Here is a 27037-nt window from a genome sequence, read left to right on the forward strand (position 1 = left end):
AAAGAAATGCCATTAAAATCACATATACATTATTTTACCTTTTCAGTCTGAATTATTTCATGATATTTGGGAATGTATCATTTCCCCCCCTTCTGTTTTTTTCTTTTTTCTTAGACCCATTTACTGCTTACTGCCGTTCACCATCAATTGAGGTTTTTACTTAATCTATTGTGTCATATTGCTCAACTATGCTACATCAAATGGGATAGCTCCTCCTGAAGAAAAAATGGATTCTGAACCTGAATCCATTCACTAAAGGGCACATAGCTCAGCAGAAGAGAGCAGCCAGTAAAGAATTGTTATGCACACGGTCGTGACCTGCAGTGGCCTTTTCATTAACCCCTAAGTCATGGAAAGTACCAGCCTAACCTTGCCGATGGGAAAATAACTAATGTCTTTTATTTCAGACCAAAAATATAAAGAAAGATCCTTGTATTCTGCCAAGGACACATTAAACAAAGGAGTGCTGGCAACTAGCAAGGTAAAGAATGAAATGTTTACTCCTTGAACTGTGAGGTGCCCCAAAGGGGTTTTAAGCTTCACTGAGCAAGCGTGTGAAGTGGAATCCTCGGGAGGAGGCAAATAAAACCTTTGCATATTGCCACAAGTGAGGCCAATTATGCAGTGCTATGTAAGATCACACTGATAAGCACCAAGCAAAGGAGAGATTTTGAAATGTTATGCCCTGATCTTGCAAGAATTTATGCATATGAACACACTAATGTAAACAAGTGATCTAGACTAACTACATGAGTTGCAGGGCCTCAGGCTTTAACAATTATTTGATACAATCTAGAGAAAGAGGTTTGCAGTTATATGTAACAAGGCCCTTGGCAGTTAAGCAACTACATGGCTGAGACAGAGCGTCCTACAAAGTCTTTGCCAACAGACCAAAATTAGAATGTGGATAAAGAAAATCAAGTAGGAGACATAAATTCCAAAGTGTCCAGCCAATGATGACAGAAAGAAGAGCTGTTGTTTCTACTGTCCCACCATCAAGATGATGCAAGAGCACAACAGCGACTTCCAAAGTGCTTGCTCTTCTACATTTAACATTTTTCTCAGGGAATCCTGGTGTAGATTTTTTCAGTCCTATCTCATGCTGACACAGAACTTGCAAGTTCACCCAAGCTTTGATATATTCCCAGTATCTTTACTGTCACTTGAAATGCTTCACCTCTCTGATTTCACAGTCTTCTGAGTGATCTGTATTTACAGCATCCTTTGCTCAGAACTGTGGCTGGCTTTATTCGTCTGAAAGTACAGCATTTCAAAAGTCATACAAAAGAAAATTCACATTACTATTGTCTATTATGTGCTGATTCTACAGTGAAGGTATGTCAGAGCAGATACAATAATTGGGGAAATTCATAGCTGCATTTGTCCCCAGACTCAGGTTTGGAGTGCAAGTGGTGTTCAGAAGCTTGGGTCTAATCAACTGCAAATAATTGCAATTAATTTTGATTGGAATATCATTTTTCTGTGCTCCATAAATCCAGCATTAAAAGCTGATTGTGGATTTTTTCCAAGTTCATTTACAGAAGCCTGGTTGGACCTGAGGGAGAGCCATAGATTGTTCTGTGCAAAATACCTCTTATTTCATAACAAGTTCTCGCTCAGATTAAATATCTAAAGACAAATTTTATTACTAGAAGTCTATTGGCCCACTCAAGAAAATAAAGGACCAGGTGCCTACATCAAGGTTCCAAATCTCAATTCAGCAGTCACTCTAAAGTGTCTTGGGGTGATCTTATGATGTGTATCCCATATCGCTGCCCTATGCCCAGAAATTAATTTCTGTGCCTTTCTATGCCTCTAAACTGAGCCTGAGAGGGGGAAGGAAAAAACTGAGCAAAACTTTTTCAAAGCAGTTTGCAGCTTGCTCAAGGTCACACACAGATAGCAGTTTGTTTCCCAGCTGTGGCAGGGGAGGGAGGAAGCACCCGGCTTGCTGCGCCCAGGACAGTTTTATTTTTGGCCAGTGGTTCAGCTGCTTTTTTCTCTGGAGAGAGACTGAGAGTTGAATTTTTCCTTCCTGGGATTCCGGATTTTCTCCCTTTTCTGCTGGACTGCCTGATTGCTTTAACATCAGAACACATCGGGAGGACTTTCAACCGAGCACAGAGGGCCTGGGCCTGGGCCAAGCCCCAGCTCCAAAAAGACCAAAGGAGGACTCTAACGCTTTCCCAGGTTTTTCCTCCACAGTGAAAGATTTTATTATTTAGCATTCTTTTCCTTTCCCGTGTGTTTGTTAAATAAATAGTTTTATCGCCTTCACTCTCCTTCGAGGAAAATTTATTTTTCCCGAACCTGGTGGGGGAGGGGTGGTTGTGCCTTCTCTCAGAGGATATATTTCTAAATTTGGCCAAACTGGAACAGTGACCTACACATTACCACCCCTCTCTACACAGAAAAGTAGATGCATTTTCAAGGCCCAAGAGCTGGTCTTCTAAAAAAAGACTTCCAATAAATAAATTCCCTGTTTAATTCTCTATAAAAATAATGCAGGCTTTAGCATTCTTCAGACAGGTATTCCCTGGCTTATAGTACATATGAGAAGTGTGAATGCAAAAACTTACCTCCCTGACTTTTTCAATAGCAGTAGTGAAAATATAAATGATAACAAGCCACTCTTGCACACTTGGCCTTGGTTCCATCTTCACCAACACAGTGTAAGTAAAGAGCATGAGGAATGCCAAGTAGGATATCTGCAAAACACACTGTATACAATCCATATGCACAAAAACCCCAAGCAAATTTCTGCTAACATAACAGGTGACTGGCCTCACTATAGGTACTCAAATTACTGGGACACTGCCACATTTTTGAGCCCAAAACCTTTATTCCAGTTCTCTAAATGTTTTTTTTATTTTGTTTTGCCTTTTTTTTAATGGGGATGTCTCTAAATATCACTGGAAATTGGTACTTTAGTGCTGAAAAAATAGGTAGAAGCAGAAGACGAACAATTGCAGCACATGTCCACCGAGGCCCCATCCCATGTAAGAGTCAGACTATTTTATGTTGGATGTTGGACTAGATGGTCTCCAGAGGTCCCTTCCAACACTAACTATTCTGTGATTCTGTTCTGTGATCTGCACACCATTCCTCAAATGCAAGGGTAGTCTTATGCTTTTATCCCAGCCTTCTGTAGGAACAAGTAACAATTCTCAAAGTTATATAAGCCACTTCTGGTTAATCAGTGCCTTCCAAAACACAAGAATGATATCAGGTGCAAAACACATATTTTAGAGGTACAAGAACATGCTGTAAATGTATCTGACATAATAGATTACAACCTATAAATCACTTAAACACACACATCTAAAAGAGTAAAAGTTTATATACATGGTGATCTGACCTAACGAGCAGCCTGAACTTAAGCATCCTGAGCTCTACTGATACAGGGTTACTAAAACTGATTTATTAAATGCACATTTCCTTTAGAAAATTATCTCCTATAGATGAATATTCGCTCTTCCAAGGATAGTTCTTAAAGAAAGGAATATGAATAACAGTGAAGTATTAAAGGTACGTAAGGCCACCTTCAAATCTATCTCAACCTTTGCAACTGACCACTGTAAAAACCTGTGCTTCAGTTTTTCTTTAGTTCCTTATAATTGTTTTTCTGGGCTTTTGGGTTTGGGTTTTGTTTTAGTTCAGCTGCATGATTTTAGCAGACAATCTTTATACTTAATTGTCAGAGAAATATTCAAATAGCTTCCCATCTACACCCACCACGAAGTGATTGTAAATCCATGCTAGAAAAAGTAAAAGCAGGATTAAGTGGCATTTGAAGGATCAAAAGAGGGGTTTGTCAATTCAAGTTCTAGAATGATGACTAACCGTGTGAAACCAGAACTTGACAATTGGTGCATTGTAGAACTCATAGATTTTTCTAGTTCCAGGCAGGTTTCCTTGTGCACCGTCTACTTGGCTTTCATCAGACTTCTGAACACCCTTTTCCACATCATAGCCCTTCTTTAAAAGAAAACAACATTTAAAAAGAAACAATGGTCTATAATTGCAAAGGTAGTGTTATTTCAGAGGGAGGACAGACACAAATGTCTAAACTTTGTTCTGAATACACAAACCATTACTGTAGCTTGCTTTTGTCTGGTTACAGCCACCTCATTTGCAATAATTAACATGCATTATGTGAAAGATGCTCTATATGGCACAGCTACACTCTCTGTATATTTTTCTGTAGTACTTTGTACAAGAGTATTTAAGGAAAACCAGTAGCCTGGACTTTTGCTAAAGACTAATCAATAAAATCAAAAGTTAATGTTAAGCAGAACGTACATAAGCACTTTTCTTATCTGCCTCAGGTGGGACTGCTCCCTTCCTGCATTAGCAATAAGTGTGAGTTTGGGAAGGATTTTCTCATTATGGTCAGTACAGAAGTAACATCCAGGACAGATGAAGTGACTTGTACCAAGTTCACTTGAGTCCATATCCAAACTAGGAACCTAACCCATACTTCTTGAAAACTGGGCTCCAGTCACTTCATTCCACCATCTTCTCATTCCTCAGAACTGCACTGTGGTGAACAAACAGACTCTGACACACAAATGACTGATCATCACAGACTAACCAATGTCTCTTTAGAGCTGACTGGGCTCTGTTCTCCATGATACCATAACTGGTGGAAGTCCTGAGACTGAGGCACATGAGACATTTCTGCCTTGCTTTTAAACTCCAGCATCAGGATGGTGGGAGGCAGGAGAATACTCATAATGACCTAAAAGAGAGATCAATTAAGATAAATTAAGCAGTGATAGCATAGACCTGTGGCCACAGTCCGCCATGCCTGGTGCCAGCACAAGGCCAGTGCAATTCCACTGGCTGGGGAAGGAGTCATTGGTGCTGGGACTTTGTATCACAGTCTGACAGCCTCTGAAGAAGTGTGTTGCTCTTGGCTGATTTGTGGCTTTGTGTCATGGTATCTGGGGATGCCTTCAATACTGCTCCCTGTGTCTGGAAAGCACCCTTCCCCCAGCAGTTCTGCCAGGGAACAGGCAATGTCAGGAAGCAAAAGCAGGTGAGCAAGGACTGAAAAGTGCTGAGAGAATGGAAAGAGCAACAAAAAAAATCCTTCCTCCTAATGTCATCCCACAGATGCTTTTACAAAGAAATAAAACAGAAGCAAGTACCCTTTTCCTTCCCTCCCTTGCTTTTGTTTCCCAGATGTGCACATTCCAACACATGCTTAAGCCCAGCTGTCTGAAGATACATTACCCATGCTCATAACCAAAAAGAGTGCTTAAATGCTCAGAAAAAACTAGATTGATGGTACCTTAAACCAGGAGTTCTTTCGCATCTTGAGGCGCCCCATCCACATGTCGGTCAGCAGCATCTGTGTGCACGTGTGGGACACGAACGGCCGCAGCCCCACAGACACTGCCAGCTTCAAGCAAGTTGAGTTGCTCCAGTTTTTCAGTTCATAGGTCAGCAACTTCATGGCCATCTGCTCATTTTGTTTGAATGCTTTGTCCAGCACATCTAAGGCAAGCTGCCCAAATTCCCTAAAGCAGAAAGGAATTAACAGTCAATATAACGGGGATCAGTACAAACTCAGAATTACTGCTGAAAAGAGGTTACTGTGAATACTTTGGTAACTAAATTTCAGCTATCAATCTTAGTAAGCATGCCTTCTCCCGTATTTCTCATTGCTTTATTAATATACCTAGTGAAAAATAATTTGGGGTGTAAACTTAACTATTTAGTCCTAATCACAATGTTTACGGCCATACTGTTTTGTCATTTTTTATTTGTTTTATCTTAGTCTCACTCCATGATTGAAATGGACCCCACAAAGTTCTTTGTATTTGCTTCAATAATAGATTCATCACCACTGTGGGCAAGCATTACAGCCAGTTGTGAAAGTTTCTTCTTTTGTACTGACTTTAAAACATCTCTGCAGAGAAGACTCTTCAAAGAAGGTACATACCCTCATTCAAATTAAGATTTTGAGCTGCATACAAAAGAACAAAGTACATTTTATTGTTCCTGAATCTTAAGCATGAAATCTACAAAACAGAGAATATATTACTAACAAGAAAAACTACCAGAAAACACTAATGGGAAATAACAAACTCAAAGAAAATTCTTGGTCTACTTCCCTTTTCTTTCAATCAGGTATTTCACTTTCCACTTAGTCTTACACAGAGCAGGATTTAAGCACTGATTTTGGTTTGCTCATTACTACTTGTTACAGATTTGAACAGTCCAACGCCTATCTGCCATATGGCTTTTTAACAAATTGAACTGGAGGAGAAGCTGCAAGGGAAATTTCAGCCTTTCACTTGACCATTTAGCAGAAAATGAGCTATACATTACTCACCTATATTTTCAAATATGCATCTAGGTAATATGCAAATAGCTTTCATTTAACTCTCTACCACACTACACATAGATCCATTATATAATATCAATAGTGAGTATCTGAAAGTATTTTTTTTATATTCCATAATCCATTGCATCATTAACTTTACTAACTCTTAGCGGATTAGGGCAGTATCTAAGCATTCTCAGCACCAGAGAACTTTAATTGAAATGAAGGGAGAACTCATACTTTGAATACTTCTTGAGTTCTTCTGAAGTGTCATCCACCATGTTGCTCTGTTTAGCCTCATGTGCCATTGCTCTGTAGAGTTTACAAGCCACAACAGCTTTGACCATGGCTTCCTCTCCATGCTGCCAGAAGAACATTGCCATCTTCTGTCTTTTCATTAATACTGCCCAAACCAGAAGGTCATTATAGGGGTAGATGAAGCCAGTTGACTCATAATTCTCTGTGTAGTTTATATCTTCTTTTGATTTCTTCTTATACTTTGGGAAAGCACTGGATCTTTCCTATCAATTTGTTAAAAAAAAAAATCTCAGTGAATGGTTGAGGTTCAGATTCATGAAAATAAAATACCATGCAAATCTGAATTGAAAGTAGCAAACTATAGCTACATACCTTTGAGAATGTCATGGCTTAGCAAAGTCATAAACCACAGCTAGGATCATGTTCACATTACCAATGCTGAGAAGACGGTAACATTAACAAAGGAAAAATACGCCTTACTCTGCATCCATGCCTTTTGTAACTTCCCTTTCCATAGTGTTGGGCAGTCTCCAAACCCCACGATACCAAGAACCTGCTTTTACTCTCCTTTTTATATGTGTCATGACAGAAGAGAAAGCAAACAGTAGACTGAAATATACACCTTAGGTACTTAAAGACTATTTTTACTGTCTGTCACACTTGTAATGTAAACTTGCTATACATTCATATCTGTATATTTCTCAGTGAAAGTTACAGGAAAAAAAATCTTACTGATATAAGTGAGGAAGTGTCAGTGCTATAACGGGTTCATTTTTGCTCTAATTCCAACACAGCCATTTAAATTTATTCTACTTTATGTTTTGTCAGACAGATAGAAAGATAGATAAATAAGATAGATATGAATGAATGCCAATCTTTGCTGTTTTGTCATTCTTTCTTTGAAAGAAAATACTGTCCCCATTTCCAAATATTTGAGAAGTACCTCTTCTTAACAAGCTTAGTCTAGCACTTTAATAAACAATCATGACAAAGCATTAGGAGAGTCAGAGAACTCCCATATTTCTTCCAAATCAGAAGAGTTTTCACACATGCCTGATAATCAGAAATTTGGTGATACTACATTCCAGTAAATTGAAGCCCTTAGCAACTAATGGATGGAAGTTAAAAAACTATCATAGGAGTCTGAGCTTGATTTCACCATTAAAATTGCAAGACTTGTACTTCATGAGCAGTGAGCAGTAAAGCCTTGTTTCCACTGCAATTTAAGTTGAATTATGAAAACAAGGAGCCTGACCAACATGTCTAAAATTTGTCAGTAAAATAATTATCAGCATCATATATCCTAAGCAAAGTCTAGAATAAGCAATATTACCTTGTATTTGTAAGGCTGTGCAGTTCTGAAGAACTGAGAATGCAAAGTACTTTCGGTAGATCCCATTCCACTATCCATCTGATTACTATGATGAAAGGAATGAGACAGGCTTTGAGGCAAGCTGGACACCACTCTCTAGATCCAAAGGCAAACCATAAAACATGAGGAGAGAAATGCAAATTAGAAATAAAGTTTGCTGGTACTTGATGACTCTAATAGTGCATGTAGAAACTGATGTTATTCAAAAACTAGTGACTCAACAATCACCATAACTGCCACTGGAACTTATACCATCAAGGAAAAAAATGGCCTGTTTCACATATCAGTTAAAGAAAAATACATTTTTCTGAGTCTCTGAATTCAAAATACTGATTTTCCACATAGCATCCACGAATTGCAACAACAGAGTTGCAACAGCTGGAATCACCCAGTCTGGAAGCTCTTCTGAGAGCTGCCCTTTATCAAATGTGCCATAAGCTGTTTGAAAGACAGAAATCTCTGAACATTTTGCTTACAACTTCCTCTGAAGGATGGCACATGTAAAATCTCTGTAAATTTTGTTCAGTGTTGGCTAAGAGGGAAGAATATTAGCATCTGAATCAGTAATGCTCTTCCCAGCAATTTCTTGTTATAAGATTATGTGGTTTCACCTATCCCTGTCAAGGTCATACTTCATTAGGAAAGAGCGAAAGGTGTTAAAATTGCTCACATCTTTTTTAAGCATCGTGTTAAAAACTAGTGACACACAGGAAGCTCTGTCTCTGTGTTTATATTCACTCCGACTCATAGGTCTCATTGTTTCTTCTCATTTTCCCTGATCATTATGAGGTTCTTCTCTTAGTCATAGAAAGAGTTCATGGGGTTGAGAGGGTTTTGTTGTTTGTTTTTAAACATATGGAAGTATTTCAAAGTCCAGTTCTACTCCAAAAACTGGGGATCATTCTTATGCAGTAAATTTTCTCCTTCTGTGATGTTGGGAATGACATTCAGCTAATTTATTGAGAAGTTTAGGCTGCTTTTAATTTGCTGATTTTGGAAAACCACCAGGGAGAATGCTGACATGCCCTAGGTCTAATTCAGTGGAATTCAGTATTTCCATGCTGTGGTTCAAGCTGCAAGAATGGAAATGTAACTGTTTCAAAAAAGGGAAAACGGTGGTTGGCATGATCTCATCATTCCTTACTGATGGATGATAGACAAAGCACAACCCAGACATTGCAAACGAAGGTAAATTTACTGAAATAATAAATAATTTAACAATCACTAGTCTTGAGGATTTTTGTCTTTTATTTACAACCTCTCCACAGTTCTCAGACACGCATGGCATACATTTAAATGATGCTCTTCAGACAAACCATGATGACAACCTGAGCTATTTTCAGGTGTCGCATTTTGACTTTTCTTGGTGACCAGTGATTTGGAAGAAGCTACCTTGTGTTTTCTGTAGAGATCATTGTAGAGAATTCGGAAATTCTTCCTTGTGTAGCTGCTCCGATAAGCTTCACCAAGGAGGTACTCTATCACTAGTCCAATGTCAATGAGTGATATCTTGTAATCCAAAGAAAGGCCGTTCTGAAACACCACATGTCACAAACATTTCATGATGCTGTTATATGCAACATTCAACCACGTCACAGCTCTCCTATTGTAAGGGAAAACTGGAAAAATGTGCAACTGAGAGCTCCTGCATCGTTCACATTCATTCATATGTGCACATTCATTACACATATGGAACTCCCCTCAGAAAGAGGGAAAAGTGATGTCTGCTGTTCACTGTACCCACATTGCATAGGGACATACATTGCAATGTTCACAAGATCAGCTGCATCCAACAGTGAGGATAACAATTCTTCAGGATAAGCACCAACAGCAGAGGTACTGATAAAAACCTTCTCATAACAAGAGAAAACTAGCATGGTATGATTAAGTACTTTGATTAATTCAAATTGAAGAAGTAGATGAAGCATGTATTTAATGTTGCAGAGTAATTCCTAGAGACTGGAAATATCTTGCTGAGGCTCAAGGCTGTCTTGCCAACTAGGAGAACAGTAGTACAGGCACTAGCTCTACCTTCTGAGTCTCTCACCACTTCTGTTTAAAGCACCATTGCCCATCTTACCTCCACTGTCCTTCCAAGACCCAAGGTTTGTGACAAATTCTCTGAAGAACAAATTACATTCCATGCAGATTTTAAAAATTATTGGTAAAACCTTAAACTACAACTCCTTGAAATGAAAAAGTGGCCTGCATATGAATGGGATGAGAGATGTTATGTATTCCTAGCAGCGTATGCCTTTCAGACTGTGAAAAGTCTTTTACTCCATTGGACTGAGGGTGTTTTTTCAATAGACTCCAGTAGCAAGCCTCAGTACACTCAGCTAGGGCCACTCAGCCCCAGGTTACAGAAGGCATCAACATGCTGAGCACTCTGGGGCAAAAGCACATCTCAAAATAGTTTATCAGGTCTGTCATTGAGAGTTAGGCAACTATTTCTGACTACCTGCGCTTGTAGATACTTCTCTGCACTATCCCCATCTTTTATGTCATCAGAGCAGACTGCAATGTATGTTTCTTCAAAAGTAGCAGCACCAAAGCTGGCCACACTAATGAAGAAAATATTCTGTAATTCATGGTCACATTGCTCTGCTGACTGTCCCAACTACAGTGTCACCATTTTTAATCAGACTGCAACTGCACAACAGAAGCACAGAGCACTTATTTTCACTTACAGAAGCTCAGGTGAAAAAGGCTTTTCAGCATTTAGACCTGTTTACAGGTCCCAAGTTTAGCTTACACAATGGCATAGAAAGTCTTGAAATTGTGCAGACATTTTTTATACTAATGCCATTACTGTATATCAAGTGCCAAAAGCTTCTCTATAGATCACTTACTGGGTTTTCCCAAAGTGTCCTGAGATATATAGAGCCATATATAGATGGATTTTAGGGAAGGGGTCATATCAATCACTTCAGTGAAGAAGAGAGGTTTCTCAGCCTGGAAAAGCTCGCTGTTTTTTCAAGATTTAGATGTTTCAATACATAGATCTTCCAGATTTATAACATAGATTAGATCTTGAATATATTAATCAGTGTGGAAAAACACAGAAAATGGTTTGTTATGGAGACCAGGATACCTTACATCTATCTAAAGAACCGTAAACAGGATTGACATGAAAGTCACCCACAACAACAAAATCATACCACAAATCCGACAGAACCCTGCAAACAGTCAGACTTACCATTTCATTTTATCTTAGCAATCACACCCTGGAAATAATTAGCCAGTTAGTCTAGATTTGGATCTAGGAATCTCCTTTGTTGAAGTCTAGATGCATAAAGAACAGCTCATCCCTTCCTGGCTAAGCAGTGCTTAGCCATGTACCTTATTCAGGTACAATAGACAACAGAACTGTGAAATAAACTAATGATAATAACAATAATAACAATAAATAACAAGGCTGCTATTAAATTTCTAATGGAACCAGTGCCCCATGCAGTAGTCATCCACTGCCACCTTCTGTTGTCCTAGGCAATGCAGAACATCAAAATATTATCTCTTGTCACAGTATCTTTTTGTTACTGCTCTAACAAGGAATGACTTCTTTAACTTTGGGGGAAAAGTAGACAACCTTAAAGCAATGAGCATAATTACTGCACTAATTCATTAAGTCTTTTGTACAATCACTTCAAAACGTCAATTTAGTAATGTGAGAAAGAGAGTCTGATCTACACGAACTGCTTGGCTTTGAAATTAAGGTATGGGACCCTTGGGAGCCTCAGCAGCAATATGTTGGTTAATTGCTTAGGGGGTCAGTGGAATTAAGATGAAACCATTTAGCAGATATAGGACTGTAATAATGAAGCCATCAATTCCATTACTAAGATTTCCCTGTATTATCTAATATCAGCTTGCCAGTGGACACTGAAGTTCTAATCTAGTGTTTTTGTCCCCAGCCTTCACTATGTCTATTACCTGTTTCACATCTCGAACTAGATGGTATAAAAGGAGATTTGATGGTCCTTGTTTCTGTGGTGGGAACAGAAAACACAGTAAACAAACATGTCACTCTACACTAGAAAATCAATACATTATAAGAAAGCAGCTGAAAATATCTACAGAATAAACTACTGTGATTCAAACTCTCCCCACTCTACTCACAAATCTTTTCAAAAATATTTCAACAGCAATCTGCAACACCTCTACTATCTTAAATCTGAAACTGGTATAGCTTTGGTCTAAACAACATACCATTTTCAGCAAGGTAAGCATATATTACATACCAGATTAAAATCTGAACATACTCCTCGTCAGCTTCCAATGAGTACTCAGTCTGGTTCATGACAGTGAATCAAAAATAACAGCCTTGCACACCATTCCCAAACCCCCACACTACCATCAAAAACAACCAAACCCATTTATTTCTTTTTGGTTTTTTTCAAAAATCCTTCATACAAATGTGACCTAACCATCAGATCTCTTAAGCAAAACAGTATTGTTTCCAGGCTTTCATATCTAAAGTTGTACACTGGAATTTTAAATACTCACTGTATTGTAGAGTTCTTCCAAATGAGATATGGTAAGAAAACGGTGCATGTTCACTCCGTGTTCTATTAATAGTTTCACAAAATCCACACGATCCATGACTAAAGCATTCAGCATTGCCTGTTCCAAGGCACCAACCTCCAGATGGACCAAGTTGATGGAAAACATTAGAACGTTACTTTTAGAAATAAATAAAACTTTCCTGGAGCTAGTAATCTCTCCACCACAATGACTTGTCTCTGTGTATACTTAAAGTGCAAGTACAAAAGAAAAATATGCTGGACAAAACATCTGTGTAAAAAGCCAACAGAGGGAAAGAAAAACAGTTTCCATAAATCCAACATCTACATACCTCTACAAATGTAACTTTACAAACAAACTCTGATAATGCTTTCTCTACTCTCTAATTCACTTCAGAAGACAACATATGATAATGCAGGGCACAGAGGAAAGTGGGGGTTTTTTATTGACACATGACAAAAGCTATTTCAAAGTACTATAGAGAAGTCTCTACAGAACTGCAGGTTCTTTAAAGCAAACCTTTTTTCAAATATGAGAGAGTACGAGTGTTAGAATAAACTCTCTCAAAGAAACACGAAGCCTAACTACAAGAAGCGTCCAAACGGTGAAGGCACTCTACTCATGGCATTTGAACAGAGCTTAACAGGGCTTATGCATGCAAAATGGCAAAGGAGTTAGACATATGAGGTTCATATAAATCCATATAAACTTTTTTTACAGGGCACATATGCCCAGGAAATGCAGTGGGGTGAGCAGAATGAGGAGGCTGGCACATTAAGGGGCAGGTGCTAGTGCTAACTTGGAAATAGCGCATTCCATGTATATATAGAGGTTTGACAGAAATTATGTTAAAAGATGACCAATAAATGTTACAGAATTCTTACATGTAAAAAAGAAAACTTATGCACTCATCCTGAATCACTGGGTTTTCTTCCAGAAATATCTGAGAGTGACTGGCCATTCCTGTATTAAATTTCTTCTAACAGTCCTTGAGCTGGCAGTGTGTCTGATGAGGTTAGCAGCTCTTTGATAACTATTAGAATGGTATTCTTTGGTATGAAGTCTGTTTGAGATGGAGTTGACACTTAAGCAGAAACATAGTCACAGATGGTTATAACCTTTACCTTCTGAACTTCTAAGACTAGAGTTAGAAAAAGAAATGGCCACAATATGTAGAAAATTGTGCATGTTGCCTTGAAACACTTAAATAGACAGAAATATTATAAGACTTCACAGACAATCCCCTCAAAACTGCTCCTTAGATATGTAACTCAAAATTTGAACACACAACCACAGTAACACTGCAGAAGCTGTAGCCTCTGACAGCTGCAGGTCCGGCAGAATCTGACAGTCAGAGGGTTGCTTCACTTTAATTAAGAAAGCAACTAAAAGTCAAAGGCAAACTTTAAAACCATCCTTGTACATTTTCTTTGGTTTTTTTTTTTTTTTTTTTTCTTTTCAGTGCAAGAAAAAAATAGTTGGTTTGGGGTTTTTTTTCCCTGCTTAGAAAAGAAAAACATTCAGGAGTGTATGTCTTCCTAAATTTTGCTTGGGGAAGCAGCAAGAGATGTGAGGCTTGTTTATTATGATGTCTTTAAATCTTACTTGAAGGGGAGAACATAATTTTTATTTGACCCACAGGCTTTTATTCAAAATAGTGCTGAACATTGTACTGAAATAGACGTGAACAGATACATCAATTTTTTCAAACGTTTCAGAAGCAGAGGCAAGGGAGTAGGGGGACTGCCTGAGAATCTATTGGGCCAAGGTATAAAAGAAACACTCAAGACTATTGCAGACATAGCAACCTAATTTGTTGCATCACTGCTTACTACAGAACAGGCTGGGAAAGTCCTATATTAAGTTGTTCTTTATGGCAGAAAAATCTGAGGAACTGTGTCAAATTGAAATGTCAGTAGAGAATATTATAGAAGCCATCCATAAAGTGGTAGTGGTAAATGGTCAGGACCATGTGGTATTCACCTAAGAGTTCCCAGAGAACTGAAGTACAGCTGAAATCAGCCCCTTTAACAGCAGCATCAAAGACAGTAGATATGAAATATGCCAATTGTTAAAAAAAAAAGTTGTCAAAGTATGGCATATCAATACAGTTAGAACTTTGTAAGGACAAATATAACAAAAGTACAATAATAACAACATTTTAAAATACAGTAGAATAAGTGAAAGCAAGGTAGTTACTTTGTAGACTGAAATCTGAACTCTACCAGAATTTCGACAGTGACAGTCAGAAAAAGGTTCTAGCTGATCTATCTTCTGTAATGATGAATATAAGCTGGATACAAATTAAAATCACTTTAAAAAGGCATAGAGCCTATTAGGATTTATCCTTAGATTAACATAGAACAATCTGTAAAATAATAGTTTTTCATTAAATATCTAAATGAGAATATTGAGTGCTGATCTACCTATTCCAAAAGATGACTTTTACACCTGAAAATTCAAGTACACAGAACAGAAGGAAATATTGTCAAAAATATGGAAAAGCTGAACAGATAATCCCCTTGGAAAAGCCAGGAGCAAAGAGGCTGAACTGCATAATAGCTCTCTAAACCCTTCTGTGTTGAAGAGGTGGGGATCAGGAAAATGTTATTCATTATTTACACACACATACAGAATCATAGAATCACCTAATTTGGAAAAGATCTTTAGATCATCAAGTCAATCAGCAAACCTAATACTTACAAGTCCACCACTAAACTCTGTCCCGAAGTGCCACATCTACATGTCTTTTAAGTAGTTCCATGGTTGATGACTCAACACATCCCTGAGCAGCCTGTTTCAACAGTTGACAATGCTTTTCTGAATAAATTTTTCCTAATATCCTGTTGGGGTGGATCAGCCTGCTCTCAGGCTGAAACCATCAAATGTCACTCAAACCCCGGCTATCCACTGGGTGGATTTCCCCACCCAGGACAGTGGATCGGAAGGCAGACCAGACGAGATCACTTGAGGTCTAGGTTACCTCCCCCTGGGTGGCTCCCAATCCTAAATTACCTCCCCCTGTTCCAGAAAGTTCTCCCTTTTGTAGTTATTAATTGGTTCCCTCTTGTGACTCCTGCCTCCCTGTTTTCCCCATTTGTTCTGAAAAATTGTATCCTCCCCTCTGCTTGTACCCCATTGGTTGTTTTCCCTTTCCCTGCCTTACTCCACCCCCCCATAAAGGGGCTAGCCCGCGTCTCCTCCGGGCTTCGCTGGTCCCTGGACCCTCCTGCAAATAAGCCTGTTGGAACTCACACCAGAAGCCCCTCCCGCCTTCTTTGCCTCCGGGCTAATGCCAGCCTGATCATCGGCTGCCCGACGTGCTTCCTCTGAGAAGGAGCCAGCACACGCACCCATCCCACGCCGATTCCACTGAGCCGTCCAGTGAGGATGCTGTGGAGGCCGACGCTGCGTCCCCTCTGCCCGAGGGCAGCCGGGGCTTGTGGTGACAAACCCCCGGTTGCGTTAATATCCTGTCTTTAATTCATGGATGTTCAGTTGTAGACATCCCAGACATAGTCCTCCAGATATTCAGCCTTATGCACCACAGGAAAATACGGGCTGGTGATTAAAAAATCAGGTCTCTTGTGGCAAACAACCAGCTATGGCCACTCAAATATATATACAATTGACCATTTTCCAGAACTTACATTTTAAAGAAGAAAGCACACTTGGGACTGAAAAAAAATCAATCTTGCAATTCTTGGCAGAGAATTAAAAACTGCTTCTGGGATCATGAGATATTATTTCTTGAAGAAAATATTAACTCATATAACAAATGGGAATACCATGTTGAGGCACATAGAGTTTTATATTTATCGTCTATAAAAATCTTCTTATGTACACAAAAAACTCACTTAGGGAGGGTTATACTTAAATACTGGATTACCTCTGAAAACTTGAAAACCGCAATTTAAATTTAATTAATAAATTAATGAATTGATTTAATTGCTACTGTATGTTCTTTCACACACATATAGCTAATGCAGGTCTAAATAATGGCTTGCTTTCTGTAAGGACTTAAAGAATGCAGTTGGCTATCTCAAAACACTGTCCCCATAAGATAAGCCACTGTAACAAAACCTGAGATAAGCACAGATGGCACAGCGGGAAGGACCTAATTCCAAGGCTAATGGAGGTAAATGTTTGGTTAGCATCAGGACAAAAATTTCCACTGTGGCAAACTGCGAAAGGAAGCAAGTGTTTATCCACATGCCAACTCAAGTTATGGGAATGGGATTTCCCATATGGGAACAGCACACCCCATGAATACCCGGGACTTAGACTGTATAAAGGTGGTACCTCCAGCAGAGCAACTCAGGGGCCCTCACCACTGAAGACCAGGGTGAAGAAGGACCAACAGGACACTTCAGGAATCCACGTGGTGGTATCTTTTGTTTAACCTCTCTCTCACTCTCTTTCTCTCCCCCCTCCCCGTCCCTCACATTTACTGTTATAAAAAACCTCTACTATTGACTCTGCATATGGTCTCATTTACACCTTGATTTGAGCAGACTCATCTCTCATAATTGGATCATAACTCCCTCATTGCAGCTATTCCTGAGAAACAATATCTAAAATAATGATGTTACTTTTTTTTACCTGGTGATTTACACTGGGATTTCTGTGTTTCTGTCTAGAGCTAGGAAAATAGATGCAACACCCCTTTAGGGTTTATATCTTTGGATAAAAGACTATTCTAGGCTACAATGAAATATCCTTAACCACCAATGATTGTCAACACAGGCTTGAAGAATACATATCCAGAAGTACCACCGAAACTACTTGGAAAAGCTCACAGCTAAACAGGAATTTTGTATATCATCACTTCTCTGGAAAACTAAATGTGATCTGATGCACTGTGTAGTTGAATACTACACTATTTTAAGGATGATGCCCCTCCAAAATCAAAGTAGATTACAGAAGACTAAGTCCAATCATCAAACCATTCCTTAATTAAACCTTGACAAATGCAAATAATGGAAAATTTGTCATCAAAATAAAGTGCAAAGATATGGTGAGAAATAACAGGTAATAGTACCTTCCAGTGTTGTCCATAAACAAGTATGTGTTTCTTGGCAATATCTAGCTGGTTCCAGGCCAATGCCAAATCTAGTTGATCTGAAGCAGACATATTTGTACCTAGGAAGCAGGTAAATGATCTATCAGTTTTCACACATTTATGTTACTGGCTTACTTTGAAGAGGTAAGTCAGTGAGACTATATGTCGGAAATATAGGTCGTATTTTTCAATACCTTTCAAGAGTGCCGTCAGAATTGCCAGATCAATGTCCTGCTCATCTTCTGACTCCGCATCAAATACGGTTATCTGTTAGAATTGCAGAAGTATACTATTTGAGGTGAGGCAGAGAAGTCTGTAGTTATTTCTTCTTTGTACGGGCTGTAGTAGATTAAATCATACACATTTCAACACAAGCAATGGCAAGGGTCCAGACATAACTCTCCTGTGTTTCAGACAGAAAGTGCACTATTTTGGTTTCTAATGCAATGGCATCCCAGGCAAATTGGAATAAACCTACTGCACAAGTCTACATGAGTCTATTTTCTTTTGATTAACCTTTAAACCTGAGAAATGTAAAAATGCAACATGGTTGATACTCACTCAGTTTTCAACTAGAAAAGAGACACTTGAAGTAAAACAAAAAATGCTAAAAATGTATTGGGTAGTTTCCATTTTAGTGATCATTAGTACAATTACCATTACTTGCATATATATTTGGTATTCCATCATATTTGAAAAGTTGTGACAGACAGGCAAAGTAACTGGAAAAAGGGAAACATAACTACTATTTCTAAAAAGGCTTAAAGGAAAGACCTGGGAAACTACTGGCCAATCAGGTTCAGCACAATCATGGAGCAGATCCTCCTGGAAACTCTGCTAAGGCACATGGAAAATAAGAATGTGATTGGCGACACCCAATATGGTTTACTCAAGTGCAAATCACACCTGACAAATCTGGTGGTCTTCTGTGGCAGGGTTACATCATTGGAGGATAAGGGTAGAGCAACTGATACCATCTACCTGGACTTGTGTAAAGCATTTGATAGACAACATCTTTGTCTCTAAACTGGATGAAACTGGATTTGATGGTGGACCACTCCGTGGATAAGGAATTGGCTGGATGGTCACACTCAAACGATTGTGGTCAGTGGCTTAATGTCAGGTGACCATTGACATGTGGTGTCCCTCAAGGGTTGGTATTGGGACCAGTATTACTTAAAGTGTTTGTTGGGGACACAGATACTGGTACTGAATGCACACTCAGCAGTTTTGCCGACGACACGAAGCTGAGTGGTGTTAATACTCTGGAGGGAAGACATGTCATGCAGAAGGACCTTGACAGGTGTGAAATGTGGGCCTGTGCAGACCTGATGAAGTTAAACAAGACCAAGTGCAAAGACTTGTATCTGGGTCAGGGCAATCCTAAGAATTAATAAAGGCTGGGCAGAGAAAGAATTGAGAGCAGGGAGAAAGATTTTGGGGTGTTGATGAAAGAAAAGCTCAGCATGAACTGGCAATGTGCACTGGCAACCTAGCCAATCCTATTTTGGGCAGCATCAAAAGCAGCATGGCCAGAAGGTGGAGGGAGGACATTTCCCGTTAATAGCAGTGTTACAAATTCCAGCACAATTCTGTTGGAAGCAGAAGATTGGAAGGAAACATTTCTAAATTATAAATAAGACTCTACTAGAGAAGAAAAAATAGGAATTATTTGATCTTTCTTGTGAAAACAAAGATATTTGGCCTTTTACTAAGGTCAGAAAGGCTCTCATTTCATAAACACTGAAACCAGAGAAGTTAACAGGCTCTGTAGAGCTACTCAATACAGAAATTGGCACGGACACCTTTGTACTATCTTTATATTAGATATAACACCTGTGCTCATGCCGACCCACCAGAGAAAGAGCAAAAAAATGTAACAGGAAATGAAGACTTCCTAAACTCAGCACATGAACCCTACTCACAGACTCTCTGTGTTTCATGCATTCTATCAAAACATGAAATAGACGACTGGACTGTTTCTGTTCCAATCTAAATATGTTTTGAATCATCATTAATATCTCCTCCTTCACCTGAGGGCACAGATCCCTGGAAAACAGACATAGAATCAATGACAATTATATTTATATATAGATACTTCTTACCCACCCAGATGACAGTTCAGAAAAGATTAAACATAGGAGAAATTTCTTTTTTTTCTACTTCTCTGTTGACTTAATCCTTATTTCAACACAAAGCAAAGTTATCCCATAACATAAATTATTAATCACATATGCATTAGTTCTGACAGACATATTTACTACTGAAAATACAATACATAAGTTAACAATTTTCAAAGGATTTTCTATGAACATGAGCTAAAAATCACTGGAAGTGATTTTTCTTTCTTTCAGTAAAGAAAGAAAAAAAGGCATAAAATGAAATTCCTCACTATTTGTTCATTAGGCGTCCTACCGCTCCCTTTTTTTTCTCTTATTTATCCTTCTGTTAACCTTTTCATTCATATTTTCCTTTTCTTTTGAAATGAAAGGATTTTTTTTTTTTAGTATCATAAATACGGAGAGAAAAACAAGTGAAGACAAAGTTCTCAAACAACACACTAGGGGCAAATACCACCTATCCAAAAGTATAATCAGAAAAGACAATAAGTAAACAATTAGGATATAAAATCTATTAAATCATTCCTTTTCATAAATGGGAGTGAACCCAGGGCACCTCTTTAAAATTAAATTTTTTATCTAAAAAGCTCTTTGTCTTTGAAGAACTTGCACATATAATATTAATTTGCTGTACAAATATATATTTTAATTTCCAGTTTGGCTGCAAAAATTTCACCGAGGTAGGTTCAATAGAGCCTGCAGCTGAGACTGAACTGGTGGTGACATAGAGTTACAGCTCGACAAGGATAACAAATCTGGGCTACCACTGAGTCAAAGCCACCAAAGCCAAAGATGAAGAAATTTAGTCTTCCTCCTACTGCAACCTGAGGCTCCTACAGGAATGAACCCCAGCTCTAGTCTCAAAAAGTTTTGTACAATCCAAATCCAAGCCCACATACAGAATATCAATAGCTGGAGACATGTCTGAGTTGAAAAAATAGCAAATATTCTGGGGGCCATCCGAGAGCGTCTCTCACCAAAGGTGAGAAATTTCATAATTCAGAATACCACAAGCACTTTTCCCTCTTCGAAAAAGTGATAGTAAATTTGGTACAATAATCATTTCAGCACTAGTTTGAGGCAGGGAAGAAAGAAACTCCATTCTCCCATCACAGAAGTCAAAGCTGGCAAAAGACCACAGTGGCATCATTGCTAGAAGCACTGGAAATTGTCTCGGCAGTTTTGAGACAGGCAGGTGCCTGCCAACAGGACAGACCAAGGAGGAGGAGCATTATGCCGCTACTCACCCCGTATCACCCGTGTGCTTGTGGGTAAATGCCAGGATATCTGCAGCTCTGCCTGTGCCCTCGTAGACCACCACTGGGACAGCAGGGCTGGCCCTCACGTACTCCCACACCATTAGGATCACACTGGGGCCTCCTTCCACCACCAACCCAACTATGGGTACACCTTGGCTCATTCCTGTTTCAAAACACACCTAACCAGTTACAAACAGATCTCTGTCACACACAAAAAAATCAAAACATCTGGGAAATAAATACTTATACATAGTTCAATGGAGAGGAAATACTGCCTTCACCATCTCTAATTTGACTTACACCTTTTAAGACTTTCACAGAACTTCTGCAACCAGATCAAAAAGACCATGAAAAACTACTGAAAAACCTGTAAGCATTGGGAAGAAAAAACATCCTTCTAAATATCCCTCTTCCCTCTAAAATAGTTGTCACATTCAAGGACATTTGAAACATGTTCAATATACATGTGTTTACCTACACACACAGAAAAGTAATCAGGTATTTCTTCAGAGACTCTTTCAAGTGTTACAGCAGCAGGGCAGGTTTTTTAAAAAACAGAAATTAATTTCAAGTGCAACGCAATGGAAATGAAAATGAAAGCCTGACTCGCAAAATCTCATGGTAAGAAATACATGATTGTGAGTAAGAAGCTCTATACATGAACATGTTAATAATTGGGTTGGTTTCTAAGTTTGTCAGTTCTATAATGTGAGCAGATAAAGGAAGCAACATCAACATCATAATGCTAATGCCTTTCTAACGTACCTCAAGATTTGAATGACTGGGTAAGAGTGAACGTTCACAAATAATTTGTACAGTCTAGTGCATAAAAGAAAATAATTACTATGTAATGAACATTTATTTAATTATTTCTTTACCATAACTCATGTACTCCATAAATAAATGGTGGAAGTTATGCAATCTGTCAAACACTGGCTAAAGGTTTTACTTTTGCAAACACTCTTTGTTGCTGTACTTGAGGTCACAGGCTTTCAATAGGGAAGAGTGATGAGGACAAAAGTAATTAACAGGGTAAAAAGAATTTGAATTCCACTGAATGTAGCAATCTTCCCACCTCGTTAAATGATGGGAAAGTATCTAGCAGTTAAATAGAGACCACATAAAACTGTGAGGTGAGCAAATGCTCAATACTTATTAAATAATCTGAGTCGTTTAGATGTCTCTACAACTGAAAAACCAATATATGTGTTCATCCAAATGCATAACGCTTTGTGAAAATGCCGTCCTTTTCATTTTCCTGATTTTCAGAGCTCAAGACACATGCAATTAATAACATTTGACCTCAGTGAAAACTATGGCAAATCAAGATGTACAACCTGTAACACAAAATATCGAGTACCTCCCAAACTTCTAGGATAGGTTTTTCTGTCATAAAGCTGACCACAGCAATACTTACTTGTATGTATTTTTTGAAATGATATGTACTTCTCCAAATTCCTCCTGAGCACCATTTCATTCCCATACTTGCCCACTGTCCCATCATCTGCCATTAGAAAATGAGAATGCATGCTGTTGAGCGTACTCAGCTTGCTGAGTGGGTTACCAAGAGTCTGGTACAGGCAAACTACCTGAGAAAACCAAAATAAAAAGGTCCGCAAAGAAACCAACAAAACACCACCATTTATGTTCCCTCATTTACATGTATTTCTTCGTCATAGTGTGGTTGTTTGAAATCCTCCATCATGCTTTTTGTGCTACTCAAATGTTTGATTCTTAGCATTTGATTCTTAACAGAAACAAACCCACAATTAATATCTCAGAAAACATTTCTGATTAGGCTTGCAATCCTTAGAATCACTGTCTGATGTTCTTTGCAAAAGTTGAAACACCATGGCATAGTTTCCCTGGGTTGTATTCCCATTGAAAATACATGAGCTAACATTTATCAGGAATGATTTCACCTTACTACTTAAGTGCTTTTAGACACTTGAGTATATTATACCCTCACATAAAGTTGTAGTCTGTGAATATAAAATGGACTGTGAATAAAATACTACACATATTAATAGCTGGCTGTTCATTCTGAATCTTAATATAGAAAAACACAATTTACAACCACAAGAGAGTTGCTTAAATAATTACAAAATTTAAGAAAGAAATGGCAATTTCCTGTAAGAACAGAAGTATTTTAAAACTATTCATTTATACACAGAAAGCAAAATACAGTCCTCAACATGCCACAAAATTCTGCTGAGAAAAACCTAAGCCTCTATTATACAGAAAAAAATATCAAACCAGTGAGTTTAATCTAGAAGAAAATCAAGTATGCAACAAAACTCTACCATCCCATGAACATGAAGGCTTTTATTATTAAAGGGCATCCAACTCACATCTTTTCCAATGAGATCCCTCTGATTCTCAATGATACCCCATGGAGGAATCCCAATAGCACAGATCTTTCTCAGGTGTGGTGAGGCACGGCCTTTCAGTGCATCCCCCACATGCCTGGACACTCCTAAACAGATAATCAAATGATAAATTTTCTTCTATGTTCAGAGACCTGCTACAGGACACCAAGAGAGATTTCTCATCACTTAATTTATATTATGGTTACATTTTAATCAAAAGCAAAACATCCCACCCAACTGATAAATTTAATGTACACTTCAGAGCTCAGATGTAATGTACCGCTGCTTCAAACTCAGCACATATTTCTAATTAATAATACCCTTACATGGTGCTAATGGTGCTTTTCACATCTACAGAACTTCATTAGTTACATAAATGCACAGGACAGTTCTCCTGCAAAATCACCTGACTGAATAGCAGCTAAAGAAGTAAAACTTTCAGTTCCACAGTTTACTGACCCCTCTGAGTTTATAAGAGTAACCTAAAGGGATTTTCAGATACTAATAGGCTAATTAATGGATTATCCTGATGCAAAACTTTCTCAATTATAAAACACAAGTTAAATTTAGCTTTGAAAATTGTTTCAAAAAGACTAATCACAGTCCACAGAACCTAAATAATTTAATGAAGCAGATAAATTTACTGCGAATAAGTTCTGGCTATATGCAGTGTTTCTTATTATGTGTAGAATACTCTGCTCTTTAATTAAAATATTCAGAACGCCTGTCAACAGTAAATGAACACGATCTCACTCTTTGAATTAAGAACTGCTCCTTAAATAAAACCAACTTCATTTTGTATTAACATATCACCAATTTTCGAACAATTTCACTCTATTTGACCTAAATATACATGCTGTTATGCAGAGATAAAAATACCAAAAGGAGAAGTGAAACAAAGAAAAGTAATTACACTACCGCTGTTGATGCCTTCTGTAATTATCCATGCTCCTGTAGACTCAGCTGCCTTCACCAGCCCTTTGCTGAAAACCTGCTTGACCTTTGAGGGAAGCTTGAAATTCTGAATGCCTCCATGAACAGAGATCACTAGCTTTGGCAATTCAATCTGCCATTCTTTAACCATCAGATGCAACAGCTGATCCAAATTGCTGTCATAAGAAAGTCTAATATACTGGAAAGAATAAAAATGGGTAAAATAAACATATTTTAAATGCTTCAGGGAGAAGAAACTGCAACACATTACAAAGTTCTAAGCATTAATGTCCTGCAGATCTTGTGAAGGATTAGAGCTATTATAGTACCCTAACATGATAGCACAAAAATGCATGTGAGCAATACAGAGAGTATCTATAATCACTGTGAGGTTCAACATAAAAATACACACACATTTTAATCTGGTTTACTTTTAGATTCCCCTGCCCTCTTAAGACAATCAATCTGATATTCACCCAAACCCACTTTTTGCCTTTCTTATACTGAAATTACAAAAATAAGTCAGGCATATAAACACAGCACCTATTACCTTGGCGTGGTAAGTGTGGTCTCCATCTTGAAAATTGATTGTACCAAATGCATCTGTTGGATTCATCCTAGTGTGTTTTTGCACAGACCATTCTCCACCATCACTCTGTGAACCCGCCTGATAAACAGGCCAGCTGAATTCTACTCCTGGGTGTTCTCCAATCAGCCGTCCACAGCAACACCTCACATTAAAAATGCAGAAATTATTTTATATCAAACTCACTTGCATACAACTTTAGGATCTACACGTGAATAGCCCAAGTAACTTCCTGCAAATAAAAATACTGCAGTTGTCTCATGGGAATGCAGTAAAAATTAACCATGTTGAAAAAATTGCAACAATAGCAAAATAACATTGAATTAAATCATAATTATGTTTAGTTGGGTATAGAATTTGTTCTCTACCTGAAGAACACCAATAACAGTTGGGGGGATGTTGGACTAGATAGTCTTCAAAGGTCCCTTCCAATCCAAACCATGATGTGATTCTGTGTGAATCTGTAACCGTTTGAGAGTCCCTTACAGAAATTCTGACCTGAGCAATGCAGCTTGGCCTTACTGGTCTTATATGTTCCAATTCAGAGGAATGTTGTAGGACACTGAGGTTTGCCATGAGTATTACCACAGGTTATTCTAAGTACTAAAGAAAGATCTAGGAGTTATCCTCAACAACCAGGAGGAGAATTTCAGCGTGATCTTTATACTAACACTTGGAAGCCAGCAAAGTGCATATACCAAATACATGGGTTGAAGTGCAATGCTGAGGGGATTGTCATGGTTTGGGTATGACATTCCCCAGTTTAGTGCACCCACTGAGACTTTTCAAACCACACACCCACCACTCACTCGTTTATCCCTTTCCCTTCCCTTCTCCCTGCTGTGCACGGGAGAGAAGAATTGGAGGCACAAAGGTAAAGATGACAGAATACGATAAGAAAAATTTACTTGAAACAGCAATGATATAAGAGAACAAATAGTAACAGCAACAATACTAATAACAGAGGGCACAATAAATTAACATTTCACTCAGAAACCCGCCAGCAATAGATGACACCAAACCGCTTCCCCGGTAAGTCTATGCCAACCCAGAAGGGACCCTTTCAGCAGATGATGTGACTCTCTAGAATAGTCCTGTCAGGGCCAGGAGTTAGACTCAACGCTCACTGTGGATCGTTTCCAACTGGGTATATTCTCTGATTCTGTGATTCTCCCTGGAAGACAGTACAGCAGGAAGCATCAGCGAAGAGAATGTATTGCTTTTCATTTTCTGATAGCTGATTATATGGTGGGACCTCCTCAGAACGTGTCACCTGCTCTTTATCCTTTTCTGACAAAAATATGAAATTTTTGTCTTTGGGCCAGCTCCTGATTCCTGGCCAGTTGGGGTTTCCTGTTCGAGCTACCTGTATCATCAGCACACTCCACTTACTCTATAAAGTACCAGTGGTATGATGTGTGGCAGGGACTTTCCCTTTGAGCATCCAGCCCCAGCACTGTCAGTCAGGGTATCAGGAGGAGCTGTGCATTGGTGCCAATCACTTCTGAAGCAGCTCAAGCTCAGCATCTCCAAAAGATGCCAGGATCTCTTTATCAGTTGGGGTGTAGCAGGCCTCAGATCATTTGTATCCCTGTCCTGGTTTTGTCCAAGCCAGGGTTAATTTTTTGCACTAGCTGGGATGGGACATGACTAGGGCCAAGATGTTATTCTTTACCACCTCACATCATTGCTGGAGGTAGGGGGTAAGGGTCTCTCTCTCGTGGGAAGAAGGGATTATTTCTGGTTGAATAAATTTAGTGGAGGGACCTGGTTTCAAGCCAGAGACAGGTTCAGGTGGTGCCAGTCTCAAGAGGGACAGAGCATTGAGGCTGACCCTGCTTGGGTCACGAGATCTGCAGTGAGCATTTTTGCATGTAAATCACTCTTCTTTTTTTTTTTGTACACTTCTTTTATTAATACTGTTGCTGTTACTGTTTGCTTTTTTCCATCACATTGCTGTTTCCAGTAAATTGTTCTTATCTCAAACCATGATCTTCTGCCTTTTGTGTCTCCAGTTCTCAGCTTCACCCCACTGCAGTGGAAAGGGGGAGCGGAAGATGGAGTGGGAGAGAGGCATGTGGTTTTGGAGCATCTTGGTGGGGGGACTGAATTGGGGAGTACCATTCCTCAACAGTGAATATCCCTGAACCCCAGGGGTCATCCTTGAGCTTCCCCAGGTACATTTCACCAGAGACTCCAGGAAGAACCATTGTCCCCATC

General features: G+C 38.8%; 1 protein-coding gene across 1 annotated transcript in view; it reads right to left on the bottom strand.

Moving 5' to 3' along the window:
• TRPM6 (transient receptor potential cation channel subfamily M member 6) overlaps positions 1-27037 on the bottom strand; it is a 73093-nt gene that overhangs the window by 45196 nt on the left and 860 nt on the right. The window contains exons 2-19 of the mRNA XM_032097106.1: positions 25945-26183; positions 24782-24962; positions 24217-24430; positions 23281-23405; positions 22347-22518; positions 20918-21092; positions 19476-19599; positions 17745-17817; positions 17530-17630; positions 12471-12605; positions 11898-11951; positions 9357-9497; positions 7926-8060; positions 6575-6855; positions 5297-5525; positions 4595-4741; positions 3844-3978; positions 2580-2708 (exon numbers count right to left, since the gene is read on the bottom strand). Coding sequence (XP_031952997.1) covers positions 2580-2708; positions 3844-3978; positions 4595-4741; positions 5297-5525; positions 6575-6855; positions 7926-8060; positions 9357-9497; positions 11898-11951; positions 12471-12605; positions 17530-17630; positions 17745-17817; positions 19476-19599; positions 20918-21092; positions 22347-22518; positions 23281-23405; positions 24217-24430; positions 24782-24962; positions 25945-26183 — 2790 coding nt within the window. The remainder of the gene's footprint in view (positions 1-2579; positions 2709-3843; positions 3979-4594; positions 4742-5296; positions 5526-6574; positions 6856-7925; positions 8061-9356; positions 9498-11897; positions 11952-12470; positions 12606-17529; positions 17631-17744; positions 17818-19475; positions 19600-20917; positions 21093-22346; positions 22519-23280; positions 23406-24216; positions 24431-24781; positions 24963-25944; positions 26184-27037) is intronic.

The sequence above is a fragment of the Corvus moneduloides genome, chromosome Z (genome assembly GCF_009650955.1).
Source record: "Corvus moneduloides isolate bCorMon1 chromosome Z, bCorMon1.pri, whole genome shotgun sequence".
Classification (NCBI taxonomy): domain Eukaryota; kingdom Metazoa; phylum Chordata; class Aves; order Passeriformes; family Corvidae; genus Corvus; species Corvus moneduloides.